We start from the raw sequence: 14,199 nt of genomic DNA, 5'->3' as shown, positions 1-14,199 counted from the left end.
GACTTATCAGCTCCGCATAGCATCTAATGATTTCTTACTGTGAGAACTGTGGAATTTTAGTTAACTCAGACCTTCCTTTGCCTCTCCCCTCCTCCACTTAACTTCATGAGTAATATCAATTTTGGTTGTGAGTACTTTATTACGTTAAGTAATATACTTCAATCTCTATTTCTTGATTTATCTACTTTAGACAGTATGTCTCAACTAAGTGATTCATTCTTCATGGGAGAAATCACATGTAAAAATGGTTATTCTCTATATTGCTTGGATCATAAAATACGGTAATTATGAAGAAATGCTTCACTAGAAGCAGGCCTATCTGTTGTCATTTTAAGGAAACCAGAGAAATCTGTGTAAGTGGAATGAAAAATACTGATATAAACAACAATATAAGTTAGAGTAAGTATATTTATATTTATTTAGCACAGACTATATAGGTTAAAGAAATCCAGAGCCTTCCACCTGTATTGCTTTATTTATTGCTCAGAATAATTTTGTAAGTCATATAGAACAACTATTCTTACATTTTGCAGAAACAAACATGGAGAGTTTATGATAGTCATACAGAAGCCCTGTAGTGGTCATCTAGGTTTTGTTTTACCATGTTTCTATCCAGCACCCACTTTTCCTTTATTATGGCAATATTACCTGAGGAATAATTCAGCCTTCCCTCAGCGGATGTGCTTCCAAGTGAAGCCAGTTACACCCTTGAACTCATGCAGCATGTGACTTAGATCTGAGCCAATAAATGCAGTATGTTCCTCTGGATACAGGGATAAATTCCAAGTGGGTCTGGAACTGCATCAGAATCTATAAGGCATACTAAGATTTAGGCTGGGAACGGTGGCACAAAGATTCTTGCTCTATTCTCCTGAAGGAAGAGACCACTGTGGGAAATGCTGGCAGCCCTCTTGTGACCAGAAGAGGGAACTAACCATGAAGAACTTGGGTAAGGAAAGAGAGGGTCCTGCTCATTTCACTGGATCCTTTCTTGAGCCATTTCTATTCCTGCTATTTAGGTAAATCAACCAACAGAGATTCCTTCTTTGTTTATGCCAGTTTGGATTGGTTTACTGTCAACTGTAATAATTGCACAGTTAATTAGTGGCAATTCTTGCAGGAGATCTTTTGACTTCTAATCCAGGCTTCTTAACTATTCTACCATGCTGCCTCTGAAATTAATATCTTTGTTCCATATTCAAAAACACACATCCTTGAAGACCTCTTCAATATGTTTTTTGTCTTCCTTCATAGCCTATCAAATGGCCTTCAGAAATCAAATCCATCATGTGGAATTCATTTGTAGCCAGTACACATACATGTTTGGGCATGACATTCCCTATTACATACTTGAAATAACAGTATGGGTCAGAGACAAGTTAATTTCAAAACTTTTATGTTAAATAAAATTACTCTTATGTTAGGACAAACAATTCTGGATTATTTTAAACCACAGGAACATGATATAGCACCAACTACTCACTGCTATGTACAAGAGTTGTGGTCATCTAATATAATTCAGAGCACACTTAACCTAAGAAACAGTGTTGTAATTAATCATTTGCTTCTTAGAGTAGCAAAGAAAGGCTGTTTTAGTCTAAAATGTGGCTAAATACCAGGGTACAGTATTGTCACAATGCTAACAATTAAAAATATAAAGATACTAAAACTGAAGAGGTGGGTCTTAAGCAGGAGATTTATTGGCAGAAGATGGAAAAGTAAATGAAGGTGTGTGGTCACTCCAAAGGGCTCCGGCACACTGCCAAGGCCATAACTGTGTATAATTTGGGCTCTTTATTATACCTAATTTCACATCAAAATGTATAACTTTTTTCTGCATGATTTAAGAATAGCTCGATGACTCTTCTTAAACTTCAAAACCACACAAAGGTGGAAATAACAGAGGGAAATCACAAAAGAGGTTTTCATTTGTTCTTTTAACATGCGCTTCAAGTAATTAGACTCTGCCTTCAAATAGTCACTGTCTAGAACGGCAAGTGCGCACGTAAACGCAATGCTGTGCTGGAGGGGAGCTGGTGGAAGGGGCACAGCCTGCGGGCTGGTGGTTCTTGAAGGGGGAAACTGAGATAAGAGTTGCAGGGCTTGATTAGGCACAACCAGAAGCTGGGAGGGTCCCCCAGGAGGAGCTCTGTTTGTGCCGAGGCATGCAGATCCCACCAGGGAGTTGTGTCAGGGTGCTATGTGTGTTTAGTGGGAAGGGAAAGAAAAGTAGAGAGACTAGTGTTTGAAATCTTAGCCTGAAAGTCATGGAAAACCTTTAAATAATGTTTAGATAGGACTTTTCAAAGGGACTAGAAAATGGTTTGAACAGGGAGTGTGGGAATGGGGTGTCACATGGAGAGGGAAGATGCACGTATAAGTAGATGTGTAAAGAGACCATTACGTGTGCTGTAAACTAAGCTTAAGAAGCAAACGAGCAAGCAAGAGAAAGTGAAGAGAGCAGCACGTGGACAACTGTGCCTGGGGAGGGCATGGTAAGCCACAGAAGCATGGTGCACACAGTCCTGACCCTGCATGGCCAGAGTGCATGGTGTTCAGGGGAGCTCGGAAGGGGCATGTGGGGTCCCAGTGCTCCAGCAGACAGAAAGATCCCATGACTGTGAGGGTGTGGACTTTTGGAAATCAGATGTTCTGACTTAGAATTACCTTTATTTTAAATGGGAACTCATTGGAGTCACCAGACCTGCCAAAGCTGCGGAGCCCAAGGTTTCAGCTAGAATGGCAAGTGCCTCGTGCTAGACAGGAAGTGACCTTGCCATGGTGGGAAACATTTTATTATTAAGACATTATTAAGACATGGATAGAGTGGTAGGAGAGGCCCTGCCAGTGGTCACCATGTATTGACCTGAGTAGATAGCAAATAGACCGTTTCAAATGCCCCCAGGCTCATGCTCGGGGGCAGCAACATCATCTGTACAGTCTTTATTTTTATTGGAAAACTATGACGAATGACAGTGCTGAAAACAGAAAGACTGAACCCTCCCTCGGCATGGCTGCAGGACGCCCTCCCACGCTCGTCTGCGCTTTACTGCTCTGCTTTGCTTGGCCTTTTCCAACGTGGCAACTCATGAAGTGAAAATAAGGGACTCAGCAGATTTTTAAAAATTTTTACTCTGAATGTTCCTTTAATGCTAGTATTTCTTGGACAGGGATTCCTGATGTCCTAATTAATTGTTCTTGGTGTTTCTGTAAAAGCATGCCTATGGCTTTTGCTTGCTGAATTTTCCTTTAATGCAGGAAAGGCACTTCTCTGTGGCTAGGTGAAATATATTTGGAAACTTTAATTTGAAAGTTGCTGAATTCAGTGGCAACTTTGGGGTGGCAGCCTTAAGAAATGTCAATTGAAAAAAAAAAAAAAAGACTCATGCTGCTCTAAGGTTTCCTACTCCCCTCTGCGAGATCTGACTTTTAAAAATCCTTTGTTACTTCACAATACATTTTCAACTGTGTTTGAAGTAATTAACACTTGGAATAGAATCCTTTTGTCACATTTAATTATCAAATAGCTACTTCCCTTTGGGATATCTGACCATTGCCCAAAATGTTGGTCTTAATCTAAAACCAAGAAGAGACCTCTGACACAGTGGAAGCTAACACAGTGACATTTATTAAATATAAATGGTGTGTGTCTAAGGAAGTGGTGAGGAGAGAGCTCTGGTCCTCGTCCCAAAGAGAAAATCCTGCCAGCACAAAGGGAAATCACATGAGCCCCTGGCTGAAGCTCCATCAATTTCATTTGTCCCGTGATAATCTAAAAATGTGTGCATTTCTATAAAGCATTATCTTTGCATTGAGAAATATAAAGAGTATTCTGACCCTCAAGTTCTAGCTCCAATCTGCCAAACTCACTACAAATACAAGGGTCTCTATTAGTCAGTTATCAGGAAAGCAACTTGTATAAGGAAAAAAATTAAATGATATTGATTTGAAATGAAAAAAGCTCATTTATGTGCATTTTAGGAACTCTAAGTGAATCAGCTAAATACTCATATATGCACTGAGGAAAAAGAAAGTTACCCTCTGGGTAAAATCTTGTAATAAGCTAGAAATGTGAAACTCATTAATAGTATTAGAAATTAGGTGCCTAATGAATTGTGCCCACTATTGGAGATTTTCTGTGATAATTCCTTAAAAGCTAGAAATCGTCTGTATCTCTATGACATAAGAGAAGAGGTAATATTAAAGCCATCAGGAATTATCTCTCAGGGGAAGCATATTTCACGTGGTTCAAAACACAAAGGCTGAGTTCTGGTACTTACTATGTGAGGACAATGGCCACTGCATCATTCAACACGCTCTCTCCAAACAAGAGTGTGTACAGGTCGGGGTCGACGTGCAGTTCATGGAAAATGGCCAGTACGGTCACTAGGAAAACACACAAATATGAAGAGTTAGCTGAGACACAGCCACGGAGTTTTCCTGGGTGGTGGTCATCTATAAAAAGCAGTCATTAAATGCTGATCTCCTCAAACCCATCCTCTATAGTGACACCAGACCTTCATTCAAGAAACAGCTGATCATGTCCCTCCCCTGCTTAGAGATTTGTCTGGGCTCCCCACTGCTTACAGAGAAAATGTGAGCTCCTTGCTACAAGTCCTCTATAATCTGCACCCTGCGTACCTTGCAGCAACATCTCCCGCTGCACCCCTTGCCCTCAAGCCACACTGAACTTGCCCTCATTTCCCAGACACACCATGCAGTTTCTTAACTGCCTTTGCATTTTGATTCCTTCTACCAGGGCAGCAGCAATTTCCTTCTCATCCACCTGCTACCAACCCCCATTCCTTAAATGCATGAAAACACACACACACACACACACACACACACACACACACACACTTCTTGCTACCAAAGACTTCTTTATTCATTCATTAAGAACCTCTCCAGTGTCCCTTTCCAAACCCCTCGACTTCCTCAGCAGAGACCTGGCTCACTCCTTTATGATCCCAGCATATGGATCAAATCCCAGAACTTATCACATGAAGGACTGTGAGCTCCCTGGGGATAGAGCCCATCTTTGTAACACATGGTATTTGGCCAGCACTCAATAACTGTTTGGTGCATAAATGACTAAGTGAATGAATGAACAGATGAATGTTGTTGCAGTGGCCTACTCCTGTGAAGGGACGGGTGCTCGGCACCTGGCTCTCAGTCCCTCCTGAGATCACACTCATCTGTAAAGATGGACTCATTGTTCTCAAGAGCAGGACCCGAGGACTCGTTTCTGGTACCTGCTGCCTGGTTACTATATGCCATGCACTTGTGTTGAGCCTCTGTGGGTACATGAGGACAGCAAATAATCACACACCGATTATCTGTGTTCATCAAAACTATTCAGTGTCTTGGTATTTGAAACAGTTATGCAAAATGTGAACAGCCATCATTAGGAAAATGATCCATTGAATTGATTGCAAAGGGAAAAGGGGGTAGTTAAAAATGACACTGATGATAAATTTTTAAGGCAGGCTGGGTATTTTCATTTCTGTTCTTTCCTTTTGCTGTTTTGTGAACTGTGAGGTTAGTGATTTTGTTATATAAAAGAGTGCTATGGAGAAAACCAGCAAGAAAGGCAAGTTGAGTTGGAAGCTTTGATATGTAGGATAGAGAAGTTTGGAACTTTTCTTGCCAAAGTAGGGAGTCATGAAAGAGTTTTAAAAAGGGGGATGACACAATCTGCTTCGAACTTTGGAAATAAAGCCCAGGCGGTAGCACAGAGGGAAGAATGGACATGTGTGTGGAGGGTTTCCCAAAAGTTCTAGGAAGAGATGAGGTGCACCAGGACAGGAAGAGGCCTGGATCCAGGCCCCAAGCTCCTGCACGTCCTGCTCCACCCTGCAGATCCACCGCCCTGGGTTGTGACAGGCTAGTGACCACAGTGCTTTGTACTTGACTTGTACTGGTTCTCGTCCTCGCTGTGTGTCACTACCTCTTAGTGCAGTGCTATGGCATAGTGATCCTTTAATGAGTGAATGAATGAGATGTAATGTTGGCAAAGAGACAGCAGAGGAGACAACACCCCCAAGATATTTGGAATGAAGAATTGGTTGGTCTTGGTGCTTGAGAGATAGCAAAGAATGACTCTGGATTTAGATCTATTGTACAACATGGTGACCATATTTAATAACAATGAACATTGCTAAAACTGTAGTTTTTAAGTGTTCTTACTACAAATAAATCATAAGCATGTGAAGTAATGCATATGTTAATTAGCTTGATTTTGCTGTTCCACAATGTATACATATTTCAAAACATTTTGTACACCATAAACAAATGCAATTTTTATTTGTCAATTAAAAAATAGTTATTTTTTTAAAAAAAGAAGCTACTGCAAGAACTCAACAACAACAAAAAAAAAAAAAAAGAAAGAAAAAGAAAAAAAAGAAAAGAAAGAAAAAAAGAAAAGAAAAGAAATGAAATGGCATGAATTGGCATGACATTTGGCCAGATCCCCTTTTATCAAGCATAGATCAATTTCATCATTGCAGCTGAATAGGTCCTATTAATCACAGCAGGTAAAAGGGCAGAGATCGACTTTCTACTAATGTTAACATTTGCCACAACCTTAGGTTTTGCAGGTGGTGGTTGGATGAGGGTAACAAGTTCTCCTGCTAAGTAATCTCTTTCTCCTTCTTGGATAGAGTCAAGACCCTGTATCTAACCAAAACAAAGAGGTTTCAACTGGGAGTTTTAGTTAACAGCATTTTCCTTTTGCTAGAGTCTTATGAAACAAAGTAAAGATATCCTTTACTGGAAAATTCTATCATGGCAGCTCTATTGTTGCTGTAGTCTCTGTTAGCCGTTTGTAATTTTGAGCTCTGAAGATAACATGCTGCTGATCTCCACTCCCAGGGAGGGTTCCTAAGCTCACATTTAGGGATATAAGGCCCTGGGTTCCTTTCCCCACTCCTGCAGTAGTGAAGTCCACTCTGTTCTGTGGAGAGGGGCTCTGCATCTTTCCAATGAGAGCTCTGAGCCTTTGAGAAGAAAGGCTTTGTTATCTAACATCCAGTTTTCTTTGAAACTGCTCTGACATTCCCATGATTTATTTTGAACAAAGGACTGAACTCCATTGCATAAATGATATCCCACACAAAGGGAAAGCTGTTACTTTGCACATTCCTATCTACCCTGTGAAGAAATGTAACAGCTTCAAAATAAAGCCAAGAGTGTGTCCTACAAGAAGGGGTATTTTGCCAGGACCACAAATGAGTCAAATAGGTGAGTCAGGAAATTAGCCATCCACTCTGCTGCTGAGCTTGGAGCTTTTAAAAACTAATGTAATTAACTTGCTGGAAGGGCTCAGTCTTACACACAATGTCCACGACTCTCTGTGGCACCTTCCCAGGACAGAATCTCCTGGAACAACCATGGATATGCCCACACCAGCTTTGCCCACACCTTGCTAAGTGTATAAGGACAACCCTGGCCCGAGGCTGGGCTAAAAAGCAGGGCCTATTTAGATGAGCTTCTCATGACAGCACCAGGAGAATGCTCTAGACACCATGTGGATAGGAAGGGGAGAAGACATAATCTGATCTGCTAAACCTCTGATTTTATCAGGGAATTTGGTCATTTTTGCCTTTATCATTCTTTTTAGTGGCAGGTTCTACTGCTTTACCTGTGGCTTGGAGTTTCCCCTCTACATACATTCTTCCTCTGACTTTTTAGCTAGAGAAAAATTCCACTTTGTCTTTCAAGTTGATAATAAGGAACATAAGCATATATGATTTTATGCTCAGATATGCACACACACCCCCTCCCTACCTCTCGGTAAGGTTAGTGGAGGAGTGTGATAACTGAGAAATGCTGCTGAATCATTGGAGCTCTCTGAGAAAGTAGTTTGAGTATCTAACAGCAAGGGGCTGTGGGGGACTGAGTGAGGGGTCGGTGGAGAGCACTGCGCGCTGACAAGCTGGAGATAAGGCAGGAGAAAAAGCCACGGCCTATGGGGTAGAAAGCCAAGTGAGGCATTCTCTTAGGTAGCTGATTTATAGGTTGAGCAGAATAAGCCAGAGGAAAGGAAGGTTGAAAACAGAGAAAAAAGGGAAAACTGCTGGAGCAAGGTCTGGAGAAGGCAGAGGATGACCAAGGGGCAGAAGGGAAGTGTGTCTTCTCAGGAAAGCGAGATTATCTGCTGAGAGTCAGGGGAGCAACGTGGGAGTCAGAGGCTAGAGGATGGTTGGAAATGAGCAGAACATTCTGCTGGGGGGAATGAACTCAAGTTTCATGACAAACTGCTAAGGTCAAATATAGGATAATTCTCAGTCTGCAAAAGAAAAATGCTAGCACTGGAATAGTATGATATTTTGATTAATTTCTTCATCATACCAAGAGTCATGTCCCCTGCTACAACCCTATTACAGCATCAGAACTCATCTTTCCTCATCTCAAAGGTAGTAATCATACCTGGAGATACAAATACAAATACAGATAATGACTGCCTGACCCCAGCAGTATCTCAATGTGTTGACGTTTAAAAGATGTTTTGCATTTTTAAATTGCCTTTCTTCAACTAACCATGTTCTTGACACCCTTTCAGTAACTTCTAAGTCTTTAGAGTGATTTAATGACAGCCCCTTCCCTAAAATCTCCATTAGCAGCTCTCTGACCCATATTTTTTAGTGTTTTAGAAGGAATTTAAATTTCAAATGATATTTTAATGTGGCAGCTTTCAGCAACCTAGCACAAGGTCTGCCTGGGTCAATGGACAACAAGACACACTAGTACCTGCCCCGTCGTTCTAAGTTGTCACTCAGCCTTGTCAAAATGCTGGCTCTCCCTGGGGAGTGTTCTGTATGGTTTTCTGCACAAATCATTATGTATAGTACTTGTCCATGACACACGGACAGTCAGAAATGTCTCAGGCTTCTGCAGCTAAATCTGTGTAAGGCCTGATGGCTGGAGAACCTTGTTGTTCTCATAAACCAGGTCTCATTTTTCCATTTCCAAAACTGATTATTGTGAAAATGTATTTTCTTTTTTCTCAAGGGAGGATGAAGGAGGAAAGTCTCCTGTAACTTTTCCCACTTTCCTAAACTCTTGCACACAGTGAGAGTTTAAGGAGAGGCTTCCAAAAAAGATGTGGTATCCAGGAATATTGAAATTATTTTGAGCCTATATCTTCTCAGTGAAGATTTGGTACCAGAATCAGTGCATGGATTGGTTTTGCCAGTCAAGTTCTGCTGATCATAATCCTAGAATACAACTAGAAAACCCAACCCTTCTTAACTGGGTCAGAGAGACACAATGCCAGGTTTGGAAAGATGATGCTTCATGAGGTCATTCTAAACTAGAAATTACACGAAACATCAGGAATGATTTAGCCCTAAAATATTGCAATTTTATCGTGACTGTCAATGTGATATATCATTTGGGTAGTGAGTTAGGAGTGGAGAAAATATCGTATGCAAGCACACTATTGCAGCCCTGCTCAACCAGGGATCCTGGGGAGAAACAACCTCTAATGCCCCAAGGCAATGGCTTCAAAGTGCACCCAGAGACCCAGGGGTTCCTGAGTCCCACCCGGGAAGATCCTCAAGGTCAAAACTTTTTTCACAATAATATGACAGTGTTACTTGTTTTTTTTCAGTCTGATTCTTTCATGTGTGCACATAGACTATTCCAGAGGCTGCGTGATGTGTATTAGCACAACAGATCGAATGCAGAAACAGATGTGAGAATCCAGCTGTCTTCTATTGCACCACACATTAAAGAGCTTTGCAAAAATGTAAATCAATGCAACTCTTTTCACTAATTTTTTGTTTTGAATAATAAATTTATTTTTCATAAAAAATATGTTATTTATATTAACACTTAAATGGTTTGTGATATGTTTTAAGATTTATTTTAATTTCTAAGATAGTAAATAGTACCAGATAGAACACACAGAAACAAAAATTCTTTGATGCCCTTCCTAATTTTGAGAAGTTATAAAGGGTTGCAATATCAAAAACCTTGAGAACCACCATCCTAAGGCATTCGTTTTATGTAGTGAATTAACTTATTTCCCATTTGTCAAGAATGGGAAATACTGTCCTTAACAGAAATGAAAAAATAGTCCCTGAAATCATTTTCTGTGCAGCTCGTCTTGTTGGGCCCCTGTTAAGAAGGGTTCCATAGAGAAAGATTCTTTCATCACACAATAACCAGCTGATTCTGTTGGCATACATGTAGAGGATTTCAATAACTCTTAAATGAGGAAAATGATTCTTTTTACGTTATTAACTCCACTAGCACTCTTCTAGAATCACATTTCTGTCATTGGTATTTGTATTTGTTGAAGCCCTTCTTTTGAAATGTAAGTGCTTTTTGGGCAGAGATGGTTTCTTCAATATAGAGGTGCATAATAAAAACAACGACACTCACACACCCTTTCCTTGATGCCAAACACGGCTGAACGGTGTTCAAGAATAATCTACTTCCTCTTCTGCTTAAAAACTCTAGCAGAAATACAGTCCGTAGCAGTCACTGAAAGTAGGAAAAGGTAATCAGAAGGTCATGAGGTTTGTTATTAAGAAAAGAAAGATAAGACATGTAAAAACTGGAAAGGAAGAAACCTGAAAATAAATCCAGGCGGGAAATGTTTTAAGTCTCATACCTGAGAACTTATGGACCGAAATCTGTTGGCACTTTAGCTACTGCTTTAAAATTTTTCCCAAAGGTACCTACAACAGGAATATTCTAAATTTAACATTGGCAAAGAACATAAACATTTAACAAAGGCCTAATTTTCTCCCCAATGGGGTTTAATGAGCCATGGTGCAGTTTAATGGGGAATCTGTGCAGTATGCCCGGTGTCTGAGCAAAGACGACTCACTCTGTCCTGCAGGCATTCTGCAATCAGGACGCTCACTTCAGCATCTCACCGTTTTAGAAATGAAAATGGTGGGCAAGAGTTTACCTACATATCATGAAATAATCTTAAAGAAAACCTCACTGGAGCCAAAAAGCAGCAAAAGTTAGGGTGGGCCACCAAGAGATCAACGCTTGTTGACACAAGTCAAAAAGATAATGGCATTGGTCCTGATCATGGTACACATAAAATAAGGGGCTTCACAATCAAACTTTTCTCTTGCTACAAAAAGATATGAAACAAGCAGATGTCTTATACCATTATTTCCCAACGTGTGGATCAAACCCTAAGGGAGATTACCGAACTATTTCAGAACAGAGGGTGAATATTCCTGAAACAGATTAGCAAAGCTGCCAAGGGCAAAGAAGAGGGATACTGAGAAGAGTCAGCACTGGGCCTGGGTGAGAGGAAGGCAAGAACAGGCAGGAGCGGAGGGGACATGGCCTGAATCTACTCACCCCAGTCATCCTCCTGCATGGTAGGCTGAATCATGCTGCCCCTGTCCCAGGATGCCCATGCACTAATCCCTGGAACATATGAATATGTTACCTCACATGGCACAGGGACTTGGCAAATGTAGTTAGGGTTATGGACCTTAAAATGTTACGTTAGGCTGTCTGAGTGGGTCCGACCTAATCACATGACCTCTTACAAGCAGAGAAATTTCTTAGGCTGGCGTCAGTGAGATGCAGCTCAAGAGATGTGAAAGAAGAGCAAGGTGGGAAGATTCCAGATGTGAGAAAGACTCAGCATCATTGCTGACTCTGAGGTGTTGGGGCTCATTGGCAGGAGCCAGAGAGAGAGAGGCCTCTAGGAGCCAAGGGTGACCCCAACTTTCATCCAGCAGGGACCTCAGTCCTACAACCTCAAGGAACTACTTTCTTTCAACAATGTGAATGAACTTGAAAGCAGATTCTTCCTAGAGTTTCCTAAGAGCCCAGCCAGCCAACACCTTGATTTTGGTCTTGTGAGACTCAGAGCAAAGAACCCATTTGGCCCAATCTGGACTTCTGACCTGCAGAACTGTGAGACACTGAATCTGTGTTGTCTTAAGCCTATGTTGGTGGTAATTTATTATGGCAGCCTTAGCAAACTAAGATATCCTGATCTCCTCTCACAATGGAAAATACAAAAACGACAGGCAGACTAAGCTCCCAGACATCTGACTTTTCAATGCAGGTGTTACTGAAAGGGAATGTGGCTAAGATGACCTTTATTCTCAGCTATAGCACAGCTCTCCCTGCCCCCACCCCACCCCTGGCAAAAAAGAAGTCACTTAAGCAAATCTGTGTTTTAAATTGTGCTTAGCAAGGAAAAGCCTGGGACAATGGGAAGTCTGTGGGTTTTCGAATATGTGTGCCTGTGGGATCCTCTATGCTGCTGTGATCATCTGTGTGTGTGTCCTGCTTGGTGCCGTCGTTACACACCATGGGTCACTCATTTTCTCAGAATGCATTGTTTCATAGCTCATCAAATCCCTTTATCTTCCAGTGTTTATTATGTCTGGGCTGCTCTGCTGAGCACAGCCTCTGTGGAGAATGATGCTGAGACAGGAATGAGGTCGTCCGAGCCGGGGCGGCAGGTTAGCAGGCCGGGCAGGCCAAGTCTGAGAGCGAGCCAAAGTCATGAGGCAGCTCTCACGATAGAAGCAAACAATGGCCATTTTAATTTTCTTCTTAGAACTTTTTTGTATTTTCCAAATTTTCTACAATAAATGTACCTTATTTTTATCATCAGAAAGGACAGAAAGTCATATATGAAACTGGCAAAACTAAACAAGAACACAGAGCATGGGACTCAGAGTCTTTCCCAAGGCCCTGGTGCTGCAGGTGAGGATCTGTCACTCCTCAGGACTTCTCCGTGGGCTTCCAGACTGTTGGACGCCTCCCTCCATGTGACACACACCGTGGACCCTCCTGTCTCTCCAAGTGCTCTCCTCCTTTGTTTGGGGAAGAGTAGCCTCTCAAGGTTTTCCTTCAACCCCTCTAGCATCTCTCTGTCTCTTCTTTGTAAACCATCCCTTTAATACAGATGCTGCCTGGGAGGACATCCCTGGCTCCCTTCCCACTCCACGTACTCTCCCTGACCACGCTCATCCCACCCAGTAAGGCCAGTCTCTAGCCCAACCCTTGTTCTTCCTCAGCTGCAGACTCCCATATGCAGCCACTGCCAAGACAACTCTACCTGGAGCTGTTTGACCTGACAAGCACTTAAGCACCTGGTGTTGCTACTCTGCAGAATCACCACCCCCTCACCAGCCTCAGTAAACTTGCTGCTCTTGCTCTTGAATTACCTGCCTCAATAAATGGCATCATCACTGACCAAGAACTTTGACCAACAAACTTTTTGTTTGTGTTTAAAAAAACTTGTGATTTATCTTATGTGCAATGGAAAAACCTCTGCCTTTAGAAAACATTATATTAAGAGGCAAGCCACACTTTGCAATTCAGTAGTTTACAAGGTCAGGCAAGGAGAGAAAACGAAACCAGCTCCAGAGGTGCTACCTACATCAGATACTGCAGCATGAACTGGCTTTGCTGGCTGTGTCATTTCTGAAATTTTAGCCCTCTACAGTAATCCATTCTGGACTGGATAATAATATAAGAATGCAGAAGTTCAGTTGCAGATAAATGCATTTTCTCATGTAAAAGCAGCATTTTTGAAAACATCCCCCACCCCATCCCCCCAAAATAGCCTGCATGTACTTTAACTTTTCTTTGATTTATTCCTCTTGGACAAAAAGTTGGATGTCAGTGGTATCACTTTATTTATTTATGTATTTGTCAATGCCTTTGATAGTTTTTGGCAAGCAGTGAACAATTAAATCTATTTATTGAATGAATGAATGAATCTCTGAAGGTCGCACCCCATGTGGTTAACTCCTTGAGGATCAGAGCTGCTCCTGCCCCTCTTATACTCTCCCATTGTAATCAGCCACTTTTTTGCCCTCTCACTGACCTGACAGCACTTGATACAAAATGCTATCTCCATTTGAGTCTGAAATAATAAATTGAGCAACACAATGTTTCTTATCTGTTTAGGTAAAAGGTCAACTGCTGTCCTTTCCTGACCATGTGCTAGAAGGAGGAATGCTGCTTTTTAAGCAATCCTGACCCAAGGGACCTCTCAGGTCTTTGCAGAGGACCTAATCTCAGTCTGCAAGTACTAGGTGCTCTGCCACCCTAGGCTTTTTACCCTTAAGGAGGTATTCACTTTTAGGGTTGTACAAGTGCTGCTCTTGCACCTACATGAAGTGAGGAGTGCGTACTTACATTTTACTTCCTATTTGCCTTACTCCCCTGTGTTTTTTTTTTTAATCTCATCAG

At 41.6% G+C, this 14,199-nt stretch overlaps 1 protein-coding gene across 1 annotated transcript in view; it reads right to left on the bottom strand.

Moving 5' to 3' along the window:
- SLC9A9 (solute carrier family 9 member A9) overlaps positions 1–14,199 on the bottom strand; it is a 530,630-nt gene that overhangs the window by 353,908 nt on the left and 162,523 nt on the right. Inside the window, exon 6 of the mRNA XM_063114568.1 lies at positions 4,281–4,386. Within this exon, the coding sequence (XP_062970638.1) occupies positions 4,281–4,386 (106 nt within the window). The remainder of the gene's footprint in view (positions 1–4,280; positions 4,387–14,199) is intronic.

Source organism: Cynocephalus volans, chromosome 11, assembly GCF_027409185.1.
Source record: "Cynocephalus volans isolate mCynVol1 chromosome 11, mCynVol1.pri, whole genome shotgun sequence".
In the NCBI taxonomy this organism is placed as follows: Eukaryota; Metazoa; Chordata; class Mammalia; order Dermoptera; family Cynocephalidae; genus Cynocephalus; species Cynocephalus volans.
This window is presented reverse-complemented; position numbering and strand designations above follow the sequence as displayed.